Here is a 17,656-nt window from a genome sequence, read left to right on the forward strand (position 1 = left end):
TTATACAGTAACTACATAGTATTATATGTCAATATATCTCAAGAGGTACCACAAACTCACTGTGTTTCACACTGGACTCCTTATCTCTCTTATGAACTTCTCCTTCGGGGAGTCAAGGACTTCAAAGTGTCTGGGATTTTAAGTACTTGCAGGGCGGTCAGTTAGCCTATTCCTGTTTCATGGATACTAGCTGACCACAGAGACTCCTTGGTCAGAGACCAAGGACCACCTTACAGCACAGCAAGTAGCATATCCTGGTGTTGGTTTGTGTTAATTTCCCCATGCTTTTCAGTTTCTATGAGGTTAACACAGGTGGGACTAGATGGATGCCACACATACAGTGGGGTTTGTGTCACAGCCCAGAAACACTGAGCTTGCGGAATTGACTCCTTTTACAGTTAAGTGGAAGCAAGCCTGCTGTGTCTTGGGGTTGAGGAGACATTGTGTCATCCCTCAAGGTTGCTCGCCCCGAATACATCCCTGAGAAATGGCCCAATTGAAAGTGACTAGGGCCTTATATTTTGGCTCACCCAGGAGAAATGTGTAGGGACGTTCAGGGACCATGGCCTCTCCCAAAAGTAACCCATCCACAGAGTGGTGGTGATGAGGGAACTGCTTTTTGTCATTCCTGTTCATGGTACCTCCATCCTTTTGGACACCCAGGCTGGAAAATCTCATTCATTTGGTACATACCATAGTCTGTTCTGAGTAGCCCTTGCCACATGCTACTAGCCTTGTTACCTGAAACTGGATTTGCCTTTTGATGAATGTTGAGCCAAAACACACAACCAAAGAACAGGAAAAGGAAGGTTTTACTTGTCATAAGTAAAGGAGAATACCTTTGTTTGTTTGTTTCTTCCCCAAAGCAGTGTCTCCCTGACTGACAAAATTGAGGACATTTTAAGCTGAGGGTGCGTACATATTCATGAAGGGGTTTAGGCAATGGGAAATACAGCATGGAGTTGAGGCAAATGTCATCTTAAGGTAACTAGGTCCAGGTCAAAGTCACAAGGAACGGTAGTGCTGACCTCTGCTTCTATCAGTTCTCTGGCTCCAGTTGGACTGATATCTGAGTGCTCAAAGGGGTGTAGATCTTGCAAAGTTAACTCTAGAATGTGGGTCAGGTCACCTGGCCTGATAGTGGCTGTTCTCACATTCTTTCCTGAGATGTCTGGGGGCCTCAAATGACTTTTTAAGAAAGCTATGTCTGTTGGTCTTTTTCTGGGGACCCCTAACTCTTTGTGTTTACAGTTGGATATAAGCTCTTCTTTGAAGGGTCATTTGTGTGTGGGTGGCTTTGGGTGGAAAGGCAATAGTGAGTGGGTAAAAAGTGGCTTTGAATACCCTGTAACTAATGAGATCTGTTAGAGCTGCTTGGTACTCCTTTTGAGTACATTAGCAACTCAGTAAGCAAGATTTACACCAATTTTACTTGCTTAGGAGTTTCTGGAACTCAGGAAATGAAGAAGCATCAGAACCAGAGTCTTTAGGATTTGGGGGCCAGGGATATCTTCGGTATGATCCAGCACGGGCAGTTAAGGTTGTGAATTTAAAGAACCTGTGAATGCTACTTACCTTCAGTTAGGCAGAATGATATTCCAGATTGGCTGTAATCCAGTCAGTCTGGTAGTCTCTGAGGAACATACTAAATTATTAAACAGTAGGACTTTGTCATGAAATGGTTAAGACTTACAAAGAAAGTTACCCAAATTTGCTGAAAATTTAGATAATGGAGAAGTATATTACAAAAGTAAATTGGAAATGGAATATTAGAAGGATGTCAGCTCTTCTCAAATGTATTTACAGTTTAATGCCATTCCAGTCAATCCCAATAGATTACTTTGTTAGTTTGACAAAATAAACTTAAAATTAACTCTGAAAAATAAACAGATACTTATACTACAGTTGAAGTGAATGAAGGGTAGACACCAGAAACAAATTTTCTCTTATGGGAATCAGAGTCTCTCTTATGGGAGTTTGGGGTTGGGATAGTCTTTTGGGGCTCTAATTTTGACCTGAGGAAACACAAACTGGATCTTGCGCTTGGAGAAGCAGAAAAAAGTTATTTTGTAGAAAGAAGAAAAACAAAAATATGAAGAGAAAAACAGGACAGGTAGAGAACACTATCAGTTTTCAGCTTCTAGTTTTGTGCTGAGGTAGTAATATTCTTGCCTTGTGGTTCTGTGATTCATCCTAAATACTTAGCTTAATAAATAAAGGAAAATTTTTTCTATTTCAAGTTAATTTACCAGAGGAGTGTCTTGCGTGCTAGGGATGTAGAGAAAAAATAAAGCGAACAAGGTTCCTGCCTCAAAGGAGCTTTCATTCTACCACGAGGAAATGGACAACAAATAAGCAAATACATGCTGGGTGGCAGCGTTAAGTGATGTTATAGGATAAGGCGCGTACATATGTGCTGTCAGTAAAGAAAGATCCCTCTGAGGGGGTAACGTTTGAACAAAAATCCAAGAGCAAGCAATGAAAATACCAGGAATAAGAGCATTTCAGACCCAGGAAAGAGCAAATATAAAGACACTGAGGCTGGGGCCCCTGGGTGGCTCAGTTGGTTAAGTGTCCGACGTTGGCTCAGATCATGGTCTCATGGTTCATGAGTTGGAGCCCCACATCAGGGTCTTTCCTTACAGTGCAGAGCCTGCTTTGGATACTCTGTCTCCCTCTCTCTCTCTGCCCTCCACCCCCCTACCTCAAAAACAAACTTAAAAAAAACAAAAAGCAAAAAACACTGAGGCCAGATCCTAGTTATTGTGTTCAAAGGACGTCAAGAAATCTTCAGAGTGGCTGGAGCAGAGTGAGGGGATGGTGTGATTGATAAGGTCAGAGAGATGTGTGTGAGAGATTGTGTAGAGCTTTGTAGGTTAAGGTAGAGAGTTAGGTTTTCCTCAGAATGGGAATGGAAAACCATTGTAAGACTTAAAGCAGAAGAGAGACTTGTGGTTTTTTGTTTTTTTTTTTAAGTTTATTTTGATTTTTTTAAAAAGTTTGTTTTGAGAGAGAATGGGGGAGGGGCAGAGAGAGGAGGATCCCAGGCAGGCTCTGCACTCTCAGAGCCTGATGTGGGGCTTGAACTCACAAACCATGAGATTATAACCTGAGCTGAAGTTGGATGCTTAACCTGCTGAGCCACCCAGGCACCCTGGGAGACTTGTGTTTTAAAGGATCACTTGGGGGGCACCTGGGTGGCTCAGTCAGTTAAGCGTCTGACTTCGGCTCAGGTCATGATCTCATGGTTCGTGAGTTCGAGCCTCTCATCTGGCTCTGTGCTGACAGCTGGGAGCCTTGAGCCTGCTTTGGATTCTCCTATCTCTGTCCCTCCCCCCACTTGTGCTCTGTCTCTGTCTTTCATAAATAAATGTTAAAAAAAAAAAAAAAAAAAAAGGATCACTAGGTTGCTGTATTTAGAATAGATTGGGAAGTGGTCATCCACAGTAGAAAGGAGACCAAATTAGATGGTGGTGGCCTAGACTGAGGTAGTCAAAGTGGAGGTAATCAGAGTTGGTCAGATCCTAAGTATTCTTTTCTGAAGGAAGAACTGGCATGCTTTGCTGATGGATTACATATAGGGTGTGAAAGAAACAAGTTAAGGATGGCTCCCAGGTTTTTGGCTGAAACAGTTGGAAGGACTGAACTTTCATTTACGGAGACAGGGAAGACCTGGGGTAGAGTGGGGTTCAGCTTTGAAGTATGAACTTTGAGGTGCTGATTAGACATGTATGTAGGGATAACTATTGGTGCCCTCTGACGTATTGCAAAGTACTTCTCACTGGTCTGTATTCTAGTACTAATGATCTGTAATTTAGTCTTTTTATTTTTATAATTACCTTTTTTTTTTTTTTTTTTTTTTTTAAGTTATTTATTTTGGGAGAGAGTGTGCATGCTCTAGCAGGGGAGGGGCAGAGAGAAAGGGAGAGAGAGAATCCCAAGAGGCTCTGTGCTAACAGTTCTGTCCCAGGAACCCCTGAGATCATGACCTGAGCTGAAATCAAGAGTCTGAGCTTAACCAACTGAGCCACCCAGGCACCCCTGAAAGTAGATTAATATGTAAATGGACAACTAAATCAGTCTCTGTCACTGTTTTTGTTTTGTTTTGACAGTTGCTTTCACTTGTTAATTTCTGAGCTAAACAAGTTAAAGGATGAGTGAACTGGAACAGTTGAGGCAGGAAGCTGAACAACTTCGGAATCAGATCCAGGTAAGAACAAAGTTTCTCGTTTTGAAATTTTAACACTTTTATTCAGTACCAGCAATGAATAAAATTTGTTCATTGTTTCATCAGTCTACATATATTAAATTTATAAGGCTTGAAATGGTCAATTTGTTTTTATCATACCTCTGAAGTATTCTATAAAAATTATTCCTGAAAAATATCTCTGTGGACCTAATGGCCTCTGTGTCCCTAAGAAGTTAATATTATATATGGAATTCCTGCTGAAAGGCAAACCTCATTCTCTTCTTAGTTACATACCTGGAATTGTAGTTTAATTTTTGATGCAATACGATGAGGCAGGTATTATCACATTGCAATTGTAATACACTAGAAAAATAGGAAACTCTAAAACATTACAGAAAAACATTAAAAATTATTAGTGGCATAATAAAGACATGTCTGTCATCTTTCACTCTTGGAAATCAACTCAAAACAGCAAAGATCTTAACAAATAAAGTTCCATCTTAAAACAAAATTAAAAGACACTTAGGATTTCACACCAAGAGTCAAACGGAGTGATGCATCAGGGTGTGAGAAGCCTCCAGAGAAAGGGTTTCTGCAAAGTGGGGAGCACTCCTCAGCAACAACACCAGTAATCCTCTTGGGAACAGTGGAAACAGATGTTTCCTGGACAGAGGGGTATCAAGGAGCAGAGATAAACGATGGCGTGTCTATATTCCTTCATGTTTAGGAAGCCTCTTAGTGAGCAGGGTGGAGGAAAGAGACTGAGCTGTAGCCTGGTGCTGCCTACTTTTTGCAGGGAAAGCAAAGGCTGAAACAGATACAAATGAAGAACTTCAGCTCGAAGTGAGGAGAATCCCTAATAACTTGGAACACTGCTGACTGCTCCCCTCCACCCTGCTGCCCCTGCTCTGAACCTTTTGCAATGGCTGTTTCAGAAGAAGTCTTCTGGTTTGAAAGTGAAGAGTAAGAAGAAAGGAACAGGCACAGGATCTATAGAAGGATATTAACAAGAGAAGAGAGGAAAGGAGCAGGAAAAACAGGGGTGGCTGAAGAACATGCGCCAAGAAAACATTGTTTCTGATTGGATTGAAATTATAACCAAATGTTACTGCCAGGAATTCAAGGAAGTGAATTTAGATGTGAATAAGAACTCTGAGTTTGATAGTGTAGATGTTTGAATAAAGCTGTCCAAACAAAGAAGGGATGTATTTTGCCTGTGATGATGAACGAAGGCTTTATAGAATAATCTGTAAATTAGATGATGTTGCCAACACCAGAATGAATTCTCAGTGATCTCTACTTGGTATCACTTGCTCCACATGCTGAACAGGACTGACTCCTTGGCTAAGCACATGGTCACATGACCAACCATGTCATTTAAAAAATTCTATTCTCTGTATATGAACTTGGCTTTTTTTTTTTTTTTTTTTTTTTTAATTAAATGTAAGTGAGATCATATGGTATTTGTTTTTTGTCTGACTTGTTTCACTTAGCATAATGCCGACAGGGTCTACTCATGTTGTTGGAAATGGCAAGATCGATCTCTCTCTCTCTCTCTCTCTCTCTCTCTCTCTCTCTCTCTCTAAGTAAGCTTCAGTCCCAGTGCAGAGCCCAACACAGGGCTTGAACTCCTGACCCTGAGACCAAGAGTCTGATGCTTCACTGATTGAGCGCCCCAGGCGCCCAAGATTTTTTTTTTTTTTTTTTTTTATGGCTGAATACTATTTCTGTGCATGTGTACATACATTTTCTTTATTTACTCTTTTATTGATGGACACTTAGGTTGTTTCCATGTCATAGCTATGTAAATAGTGCTGCACTGAACATGGGTGTGCATATATCTTTTTGAGTTAGTATTTTTGTTCTGATAAACACCAGAAGTTGAATTGCTGGATCATATGGTAATTTTATTTTTAATTTTGTTGAGGAACCTCCCTATTGTTTTCCATAGTGGCTGCACCAATTCACATTCCCATCAGCTGTGCACAAGCGTTCCCTTTTCTCCGTATCCTTGCCAACGCTTGTTATTTCTTGTCTTTTTGATACTTGCCATTCTAACAGGTGTGAGGTAATATTTCATGGGGGTTTTGATTTGCATTTCCATGATGATTTAGTTATGTTGAGCACCTTTTTGTGTGTCTTTTGGCCATCTTGTATGTCTTCTCTGGAAAAACGTCTATCCAGGTCAGCTGCCCCCCCCCCCCCTTTATTTTTTTTTTAAGATCATTTATTGTCAAGTTAGCTAACATCCGTGTATAATATACAGTGTGCTCTTGGCTTCTGGGAGTAGATTCCCATGATTCATAGCTTACATACAATACCCAGTGCTCGTCCCAACAAGTGCCCTCCTCAATGTCCATAACCCATTTTCCCCTCTTCTCTGTTCATCCCCCATTACCTTCAGTTTGTTCTCTGTGTTTAAGAGTCTCTTATAGTTTGCCTCCCTCTCTGTTTGAAGCTATTTTTCCCCCTTCCCATTCCCCATGGTCTTCTGTTAAGTTTCTCAAATTCCACATATGAGTGAAAACATATAATATTTGTATTTCTCTTATTTCACTTAGCATAATACCCTCCAGTTCCATCCACGTTGTCGTGAATCTCTGCCCATTTTTTGATCAGATTGTGTTTTTTTGGTGTTGAGTTATATCAATTCTTTATATAGTTTGGACATTAACCCCTTATGGGACAGATCATTTGCAAATATCTTCTCATATTTAGTAGGTTGCCTTACTGTTTTGTTGATGGTTTCTTTTACTGTGCAAAAGCTTTTTATTTTAGTGTAGTTACAATAGTTTATTTTGCTTTTGTTTCCCTTGCCTGAGGAGACCTATTCAAAAATATGTTGCTAATGTTTTTTGTTGTTAGAGAGAGAGAGAGAGAGAGACAGAGAGACAGAGAGACAGAGAGAGAGACAGAGACACACACATACAGAGCACGAGGTGGGGAGGGGAAGAGACAGGGAGACACAGAATCTGAAGCAGGCCCCAGGCTCTGAGCTGTCAGCACACAGCCATACATGGGGCTCAGACTCCCCGCAAGACCATGACCTGAGCCAAAGTTGAGTGCTTAACCAACTGAACCACCCAGGCACCCCTGGTTATTCTTTTGGTTTTTTTTTTTTTTTTTTTTTTTTTTTTTTTTAAGGTGTTTTATGTTTTATGGTTTCAGGTCTCACGTTTAGGTCTTTACTCCATTTTGAGTTTATTTTTGTTTGTGGTGTAAAGTGTCCAGTTTCATTCTTTTGCATGTAAATGTCCAGTTTTCCTAACTCCATTTATTTAAGGACTGTCACCCCTCCCCCCCCCCCCCCCCCCCCCCATTGCATCCTTTGTCATAGACTAATTGGCCATATAAACATACATTTATTTCAGGGCTCTGTCCTGTTCTGTTGATCTGTGTGTCTATTGTTGTGTCAGTACCATACTGTTTTGATCACTGTGACTTAGTAGTATGGTTTGAAATCTGGAATTGTGATACCTCCAGCTTTGTTCTTTCTCAGATTGGCTATTCAGCTTTGGCTATTCAGGGTCTTTTGTGGTTCCATACAGATTTTAGGATAATTTGTTCTGGTTCTGTGAAAAATGCTATTAGTGTTTGCCTGGGGATTGCATTGAATCTATAGATCGCTTTGGGTAGTATGGGCATTTTAACAGTATTCTTTCAATCCATGGGCATGGTATATTTTTCCATTTTTTTAAATTGGATTGTTTTGCTTTTGAGTTGTCCAAGTTCTTTGTTTTGGATCTTAACCCCTTATCAGATACAGGATTTACAAATATTCTCTCCCTTCCAGTAGGTTGCTTTTTCATTTTATTGATGGTTTCCTTTGCTGTGCAGAAGCTTTTTGGTTTGATATAGACCCACTTGTTTATTTTTGCTTTTGTTGTCATTGCTTTGGGTGTCCAATCCAAAAAATCATCACCAAGACAGATGTCAAGGAGCTTACCACCTGTGTTTTCTTCTAGGGCTTTTATGGTTTCAGGTATTCAAGTGTTTAATCCGTCTTGAATTTATTTTTGTGTATGGTGTAAGATAGTGGTACAGTTTCATTCTTCTGCTTGTGGCTCTCCAGTTTTTCCAACACTATTGAAGAGACCATCTTTCCCCTGTTGTCATAAATTGACCACATATGCATGGGTATATTCCTGGTTTCTCTGTTCTGTTGATCCATATGTTAATTTTTATGCCAGTACCATACTGTTTGGTTACTGTGGCTTTGTAATGTAATTTGAAATCAGAGAGCACAATGCCTCCAGTTTTGTTCTTTTGTCTCAAGTTTTCTTTGAAACCACAAAAGACTGTAAATAGCCATACAGATTTTAGGATTATTTGTATTTTTGTGGAAAATGTATTTTGTGGAATTTTGATAGGGATTGCATTGCATCTATAGCTTGTTTTGAGTAGTATGGGCATTTTAACAATATTCCTTCAATCCACTAGAATAGAATGGCTTTCCATTGATTTGTGTCTTTAGTTTCTTTCATTTTTTTCTATCTTCAATACACAGGTCTTTCACCTCCTTGGTTAAATTTATCCCTAGGTATTTTATTCCTTTTGATGCAGTTGTAAGTGGGATTGTTCCCTTGATATCATTCTGACAGTTAATTATATGTGTATAGGAACACAATAGATTCTTGTATGTTTTGTATGTCTTGCAGCTTTACTGAATTTATTTCTAATGGTTTATTAGTAAAGTCTTTAGGGTTTCCTATATATAATATCATATCATCTGCAGATAGTGACAGCTTTATTTCTTCCTTTCCAATTTGGATGCCTTTATTTCCTTTTTCTTGCCTCATTGCTCCGGCAAGGACTTCCAGTAACATTAAAGTGGGAAGTGTGGGCATCCTTGTCTTGTTCCTGATGTCAGAGGAAAAGCTTTCAGCTTTTCATTGTTGAGTATGATGTTATCAGCTTGTCCTTTATGACCTTTATTATGTTGAGGTACACTTCCTTTATACCCACCTTTGTTGAGGTTTTTTTATCATAAATGGATGGTGCATTTTGTCAAATGCCTTTTCTTCATCTACTGAGTTGATCATACAGTTTTTATCTTTCACTTTTTTAATGTACTATGTCACATTGATTTGTGGATGTTGAGCCATCCTTGCATCCCTGATATAAGTCCGACTTGATTATGGTGTGTGATTGCTTTAATGTATTGTTGAATTTGGTTTGCTAATATTTTATTGAGGTTTTACATCTGTGTTTATCAGAGATAGTGATCTGTAATTTTCTTGTGGTGTCCTTGTCTGGAATGATTGGCCAGGCACACGGTCACATGTTGATCTCACTTAATCCTCATAGCAACCCTGTGAGGTAGATGGTGTTGCTTTGTTTCACAGCTGAGGAAACTGATCCTCAGTGAGATTAAATAACTTGCCAAGGTAACATAACTGCTCATCCAGATTTTTTGAAGTCCAGATTCAGGATTCAGCTCAGGTATATTTTGGTGCCAGAGCCTGTGCCCCAACACCACTGCTGCACTGCCTCCCAGCTCTGCAGTCTGTACCAACATCCTGCTCTACATCCTGTGTTGTAGCCATATATTTCTGGTGGCCAGTTTCTGAACATGCATTGCTCTTTCCCAGTTTATTGCTCTTTTACAAGTTGTTTCCTTTGCCTAGAATTATGTTATCTTTGCTCCAGTTTTGCTCCTATGACTCCAGTTCATTGAGTCCCCATCATCTGAAGACTCACCAGAGTCCTCCAGTTGGATTTATTCTCCCACTTATTGGAAGGCCTCATGGCATGGTGGAAAGTGCATGGGCTTCAGATTTTAATTATTCTGTGGCCTTGAGCAAGTTTAACTTCTTTGATGCTTGGTAGCTTTGCTGTAAAGCAAAGGTTGGTGGAGATGATTAAATGGAATGACATGCGGGGTGCCTGGGTAGCTCAGTCGGTTAAGCATCCGACTTCAGCTCAGGTCACCATCTCGCGGTCCGTGGGTTCGAGCCCCGCGTCGGGCTCTGGGCTGATGGCTCAGAGCCTGGAGCCTGCTTCCGATTCTGTGTCTCCCTCTCTCTCTGCCCCTCCCCCATTCATGCTCTGTCTCTCTCGGTCTCAAAAATAAATAAAAAAACGTTAAAAAATTTAATAAATGGAATGACATGGAAAGAACTTACTAATAAGCGGGAAGACCTTACTCCTGTAGCACTTTGGACTTGTGTTATAGGGCTGATCACAGCTGGCCTTGTTTATATAGCTCCTTGTGCACATTTGCCTCTGCTACTTGTACTTGGCTGGAGAATTCTGTGCCTTAATCCCCTTCATATCTCACCAGCCTCCCAAACACAATTGCATGGGTGCAGGTGCTCACTGAATCATCTCCTGTGATTTCAAGTTAACCACATGTATGTAAAGTGACAAAATCATGACATGTTATATTTAAAGATCTTCCCTCTTGCTTTCCCCCTCACTTCTAGAAATATTAGCTAACAGTATACTTAAGTATGGTATAAACACATGACACAATAGAAATGTATGCAATTTTATGCAATATGATTTATTTTAAATTAAAAACCGATTAAAAAACAGAAAAACAGATTTTTCCTTTGTTACTTGGAGTGGGAAATATATCGCTTTTCTCTTGTACAAAGATGTCTTGTATTACGGTAGACAATATGAATTTCAGCCTTTATTTGGAATAATTTTATATTCAGTTTTATAATGGATAAGTGTTCATAAGAGTAAGTTCTCTGAATGTGAATAGAGTCTTTGCGTGATTGGCAAGTAACTGTTATTTGTAGTATGCTTATATTCCAGTGTCTTGATTTTTACTGATTTGCACTATTTAGTAATTTTCATGTGCAGTTTAATTGTGCTGTTAATATTACAAGCCCTGTAGGAGGGCCAGGATTTTTTGTTTTGTCTGCTGCTGTAACTGTGGTGCCCAGAATAGTACCTGACACAATGTTCAATGGATTTTTTTTTACTGAATGACTGAATTAAGAAAGACGACCTAAGCAAGGATTTTCATAAAGCTTAAAATTAGAGAACCCTGTTTTTAGAATATAGTCTTGTACTTTACCATTTTTGGAACGTGGCTCAGGCCATCACTATCCTTTCTGGAAATTCTTTTCATTGTCGGAAAATGGACTAAATTATTCCTTGCCAAATGAAGTTTCTCAGCCTACAATTTGACTACGAATGAGAGAATCAAATCATGTGTTTGTGTAACTGCTTAAGAACATCCTTACATAGAGATATTCTAAGTGTTCTAAATAGGTTGAAAGGGCAGCTAAAAGGATCCTGTGTTCCATCTGGTCTTTGCTGCAAGCAGAGGCAGGCATTTTCCCCTTGGCTGACTGGAACGAGTTGTCCATTTGGGGCATTTATTCAGCAAATACCATGTGCTGCCTCTTTGCACAGGAGTCGACTAAGCTCAGTAGGGAAAAGCAGTTGAAAGAGGATACTACCCTAATTTTTGAGAGGAAAAAACAGTTTCAAGTCTAGTAGGAAGAATTGTGCTTCTGATTTTCCCATGTATATGAATCCTCTAAATTTGTTGGGAAACTCCTTTGAAAACATTTTGTTGCTTAGTAAATGTTATTTTGTCATATTGATTCCTGTTTCACCATCTTCTTTTTGATAATTTCCTTCAGATTTAAGGTCATTTTGAAATGCCATCATATAATGCTTAAGCATAAACATCTGCTTACATAGAAGGGGCCTTGCTATTAATATAAAAATATAGATGTGACTCAGTATCAGCTGTTCCTTATTAACATAAATTATTTTCTATCTTCATATTGGAGCTAAAATATTTTATTCCTAATTGCAAGTATGCTGTATATAGATACTAAGCATTTTAAAGATGTGTTGTAGACATTAAAAAATACTTCTGAAATGACCTGGGTTATGCTATAAATATCCTTCCCATCACCTCAACTTCTAAATGCCAGAACAAACCAAAAGGGAACCCTGAACCTTTTTGCTGAAGCTTAGTAATAAATATAACTCAGGATACTATGGGCTTATTAAACCAACCTAGTTCATTTTTACTCATGGGGATACAATTTAAAATCTTTTAATCATAAACCAAAAGTATATTTGCGCAATGGAATAGAATTGAGAGTCCTTAAATGAACCCATTTATCTAGGGCCGATTGATTTTCAACGAGGATAACAAGGCCATTTGAGAGAGAAAGAATAGTCTTTCCAACAGATGGTGCTGGAACAACTGGGTATCCACATGCAGAAGAATGAATTTGGACTCCTACCTCAAACCATTTACAAAAATTAACTGAAAATGGTACCTAAATATAAACGCTAAAAGTATAAAATTCTTAGAACTAAGCATAGCTGTTAATCTTTGTGACCTGGGATTAGGCAATAGTTTAAATTTTAATGTTTTTGTTATTTATTTTGAGACAGAAAGCGAGCGTGCATGAGTGGAGGAGGGGCAGAGAGGGAGACACAGAATCTGAAGCAGGCTCCAGGCTTTGAGCCGTCAGCACAGAGCCTGATGCAGGGCTTGAACTCACAAACCGTGAGGTCATGACCTGAGCCAAAGTCAGACGTTTAACCAACTGAGCCACTCAGGTGCCCCTGGCAGCAGTTGAATATGACACTGAAAGCCTAAGCAATGGAAGAAATCGATAAATCAGACTTCATGAAAATGAAAAACTTGTATGTAAGGACAGTAATGAAGAAAATGAAAAGACAGTCTACAGAATGTGAGAATAATTTATAGTATAGAATACTATATCAGATCTAGGATTTGCAACTATTCTACAGAATAAAGGTCTAGTACCCAGAATGTATATAAAGAACTCCTACAACTCAACAATAACATAATTGAAAAATGGGCAAAGAGGGGACGCCTGGGTGGCTCAGTCGGTTAAACGTCTGACTTCGGCTCAGGTCATGATCTCGCGGTTTGTGGGTTTGAGCCTCGTGTCGGGCTCTGTGCTGACAGCTTGGAGCCTGGAGCCTGCTTCACATTCTGTGTCTCCCTCTCTCTCTGCCCCTCCCCTGCTCACGCTCTGACTCTGTCTTTCAATAATAAATAAACGTTAAAAAATTAAAAAAAAAAAAAGGGCAAAGGATTTGAATAGACATTTCTCCAAAGATCTACAAATGGCCAATAAGCATATGTGCAGATGCTCAACCATTACTAATCATTAGGGAAATGCAAATAAAAACTATAGTAAGATACTACTACTTCACAACCATGAAAATGTCTATAATAATAAAGAGAACAGTATTGGTGAGGACGTGAAGAAATTGGAAAGCTCCTAATACATTCCTGGTTGGAATGTAAAATGGTACAGCTTCTGTGATAAAAACAATTTGACATTTGATTAAAAAATTAGAGTTAGCGTATCACCTGCCATTCCTAGGTATATACCCAGAAGAATTGAAAACGTGTACACACAACTTGTATGTGAATGTCCACAGCATCGTTATTCATTAAAAACCAAAAAATGGAAACGTAAATGTCCATCAGTTAATGGATAAACAGTAGGATAAATCCATACAGTGGAATATTACTCAGCCATAAAAAGAAATGAAGTACTGATGCACCACAATATGGAGGTACGCTGAAAACCTACATTAAGTGAAAGAAGCCAGACAAAAGGTTATATTCTAGGATTCCATTTATACGAAATGTCTAGAATAGGCAGTCCATAGAGATAGAAAGTGAACTAGTGATTATCAAGGAATGAGGGAATTGGGAAGCACAGGGTTTTTTTGTTTTAATGATAAATGTTCTGGAATTGATGGTGGCAGTTGCACAACATTGTGAATGCACTGACCACTGAATTTTAAGTAAAGATTATGTGGTACAGTAAAAGGTATATTTGTAAGTCTACATTTTCAATGAAAAATAGCATTTTAAATCCTATTCAGAGATTTCTATGTTTAAATGTATTATAATCATCTTTCAGGATGCCAGGAAAGCATGTAATGATGCAACACTTATTCAGGTAAAGTTATTTTTTTTCTTCATTTTAGTAATTCACATGAAATAGCTTAACACTGATACAAATGACATGTAGATGGTATTTATGAGTATTTAATTGAAAAAAAATGAGATCTCTATTTAAAAACACTTTGTAATTTGTCAGATGCTATATATATGCTTTTTTTTTTTTTTTTTTAATTTTTTTTCAACGTTTTTTATTTATTTTTGGGACAGAGAGAGACAGAGCATGAACGGGGGAGGGGCAGAGAGAGAGGGAGACACAGAATCGGAAACAGGCTCCAGGCTCCGAGCCATCAGCCCAGAGCCTGACGCGGGGCTCGAACTCACGGGCCGCGAGATCGTGACCTGGCTGAAGTCGGACGCTTAACCGACTGCGCCACCCAGGCGCCCCGATATATATGCTTTTTAAAGCATACTTGTTAAAATAGAAGACTGTGGAAAAATAAATACTATTAAAAACCTGTAGATTCATATGTATTTTTTAGGTTAGCTTCTGACTCGTTTTGATATGCCCTGATTAACTTTTTTTTTTTTTTTTTTTTTTTTTACATAAACTCTTAGGAAGGTTTCATTAGCTTAACTAATACTGATAATTTTTATTAAGGAAATGTATGCTAAAGCTTGCTTTCCTATAGACAGTTAAAATTATACATGTTTCATTTGATCATTTATTTGATTTTTATTGTTTTTTTTTACTAAAGTTGGGAGGTATGTCTATTCTTTTTAAAAGTTGATAGTCTGTAGTAGATATTCTCACTGGAAGGTGTGCCAATAGGATAATTTCAAATCATACTTTTTCTTGAATTTACTGATCCTATATCTATAATGACTTGAATTATTTAAACTACCTTCAGTTGCTGTCAGTTTGTTTTATGTCTTATGCCTATTGTTTCTATCTTATTTTCTGAGCTACATCTAAGGTAGAGAATAACATTCTTGGTGCTTTCTAAAGATCACATCAAATATGGATTCCGTGGGTCGAATACAGATGCGAACGAGACGTACGCTGAGGGGTCACCTAGCTAAAATCTATGCGATGCATTGGGGATACGATTCAAGGTTTGTACCTGGCATCATCCAACTATTGGAATTATTTTCATTAAGATTCCTCATTTGCATTTTCTTTGTTTTAAAACAAGCAATATTATGAGGTGTTTATAGAAAATGCTTCAAATATGAACATTTGGCTTTTACTAAAAATCATTCATTGGCACTTTAAATGTTTTGAAGCCTTTAATATGGAAAATAAGTTTACCTCTGAAAAATATCCTTTATCAGATGATCCATGTAAAATGGTTAGGATTTCTTTTCTTTGCAGTGTATTATTATTACTGTTTTTCTTAATGTGCCAAAGGCAGCTTCATTGTATATTGATCTTAATTTCAGTTAATAGGCAATATTTGAATATTATTGCTATGTACAAGTTACTGTATATTGCTATAATTACTACCTAAAAATCACAAAAGATGGAATTACATAATACAAGTACACTCATACATCTTCTGTTTCCCTAACCCCAGTATGCAAGTGCATGTGTATGTGTGCACACATACATGGCTGCTGTCTGGTTTGCGTTGGATGGTTGGTCATAGGCTTACAGAGTAACTACAATTGCAGATCAGCCTGCTGCCATAGTGGTTGACTTGTTTCTTTGATTTGATTAATCTCATTGGGAAAAGTCCCAACTAAAAAATTATTTTCTTAAGTTTACTTATTTTGAGAGAGCGTGCGTGAGCAGAGGAGGGGCAGAGAGAGAGAGGGAGAGAGCGAATCCCAAGCAGGCTCCGTGCTGTTAGTGTGAGCCTGATGCAGGGCTGGATCTCACAAACCATGGGAACATGACCTGAGCTGAAATCAAGAGTTAGGCGCTTAGCTAACTGAGCCACCCAGGTGCCCCAAGAAATTATTTTTTAATAGAAGCTGCACATTTATGCTTTCCCAGGAGAAACTAAAAAGGTTGTGCCTACTTCAGGTGTCTTCCTGTTTCTTGGCATATCTCAGTGTAAATGGGATACTTGGGTACAGTATTATATTTATTATTATTTTTTTAATGTTTTTATTTTTGAGACAGAGACAGAGTATGAGCAGGGGAGGGGCAGAGAGAGAGGGAGACACAGAATCTGAAGCAGGCTCCAGGATCAGAGCTGCCAGCACAGAGCCCGATGTGGGGCTCAAACCCACGGACTGTGAGATCATGACCCAAGCCGAAGTCAGACACCCAACTGACTGAGCCACCCAGGCGCCCCTGGGTGTACAGTATTATAGAAATCTGCCTCCTATGGGGTGACTGCATGACTCAGTTGGTTAAACAATCACCTCTCTATTCCAGCCCAGGTCGTGATCTCAGAGTCGTGAGATCAAGCCGCACATCAGGCTCTGGGCTCTGTGTTGAGTGTGGAGCCTGCTTAAGATTCTCTGTGTCTCTGTCACTCTGTGTCTCTGTCACTCTGTCACTCTCTCTAAAAAAAAAAAAAAAAAAAAAATGCCTCCTAGGAGGGGGAAAAATAATGGACAGGTGGCATAAAGTTAGGCCAAATGTTTTACTGTTTTTCTTAAAGAAGTTTAAGATAAAAAAAAAAAGTCTGCCCATTGCTGCAGCGAACTTTTCACTCAAAATATAATCACTTGAAATAATTACTTGAATAATTACTTTCCTCAGAATTTCTCAAGACTATTACTCTTCATAGAAAAACATCAAGGAAACTGTCTTTATCAGTTCATCACTTAATAGTTCTCACCACGATGCTGATGATGCCAATTGATTTTTTTTTTTTTTTTAAGTTTATTTAGAGAGAGAGAAAAATGAGAATGAACCCCAAGCAGGTTCCCTGCTGTCAATGCAGAGCCTGATGCAGGGCTCAATGTCACAAACCATGAGATCATGACCAGAGCTGAAATCAAGAGTTGGACGCTTAACCTTCTGAGCCATCCAGGTGCTCCAGATGCCAATTGATTTTTACAGAATCTATTTCTGGTTCTGTCTTGCGTCCTAAAGTTAGATCTTCCCTTTCATAAAGAATTTGCTGCAGTTGCTACATAAAATCCTGCTAATGTTATATACCTGTGGGGAAGGAGGGATCTGGGTGGGTTGGTGACAGGGATAGGAAGGTGACTTTTTGTCACTGGATATTTTTTTTTTTTTTTGTACCTTTTAAATTTTATACCATAGTGAAAAATTTCCAAAGGAAAACAAGAAGTTCAATAACTAATAGTTACTTAGAGTTCTTATTTAGCCAGCAAACAAAGCCTTCTGCAGTTGAAGCCCAGTCTGCTTTTCTCACCTGTTACACCCATTTCTCACACACTCTCTGCAACTGGAAAATTCGCAGTTCTTGAAAACACTGTATTTTTCTACCTTTTGTCATTGAACATAGCCTCCTCACAGAATATAGACTTTTCTCTGCCTTTAGCTCTCAGAATTCCATTTTTCATCGTGCATTCTTTTTAGCAAGACTACTTGATTAACTCAACCAGCACTTACTTGGCCCTCTTCTGTTTTTCTGTGGTGTTGATTATATACCACCCCTCTGACAATT

At 38.8% G+C, this 17,656-nt stretch overlaps 1 protein-coding gene across 1 annotated transcript in view; it reads left to right on the forward strand.

Annotated features, from left to right (window-relative positions):
- Positions 1–17,656, forward strand: part of GNB4 (G protein subunit beta 4) — a 59,526-nt gene that overhangs the window by 21,662 nt on the left and 20,208 nt on the right. The window contains exons 2-4 of the mRNA XM_042903399.1: positions 4,113–4,210; positions 14,083–14,121; positions 15,073–15,179. Of these exons, the coding sequence (XP_042759333.1) occupies positions 4,154–4,210; positions 14,083–14,121; positions 15,073–15,179 (203 nt within the window). The 5' untranslated portion in view covers positions 4,113–4,153. The remainder of the gene's footprint in view (positions 1–4,112; positions 4,211–14,082; positions 14,122–15,072; positions 15,180–17,656) is intronic.

This window comes from Panthera leo, chromosome C2 (genome assembly GCF_018350215.1).
Source record: "Panthera leo isolate Ple1 chromosome C2, P.leo_Ple1_pat1.1, whole genome shotgun sequence".
In the NCBI taxonomy this organism is placed as follows: Eukaryota; Metazoa; Chordata; class Mammalia; order Carnivora; family Felidae; genus Panthera; species Panthera leo.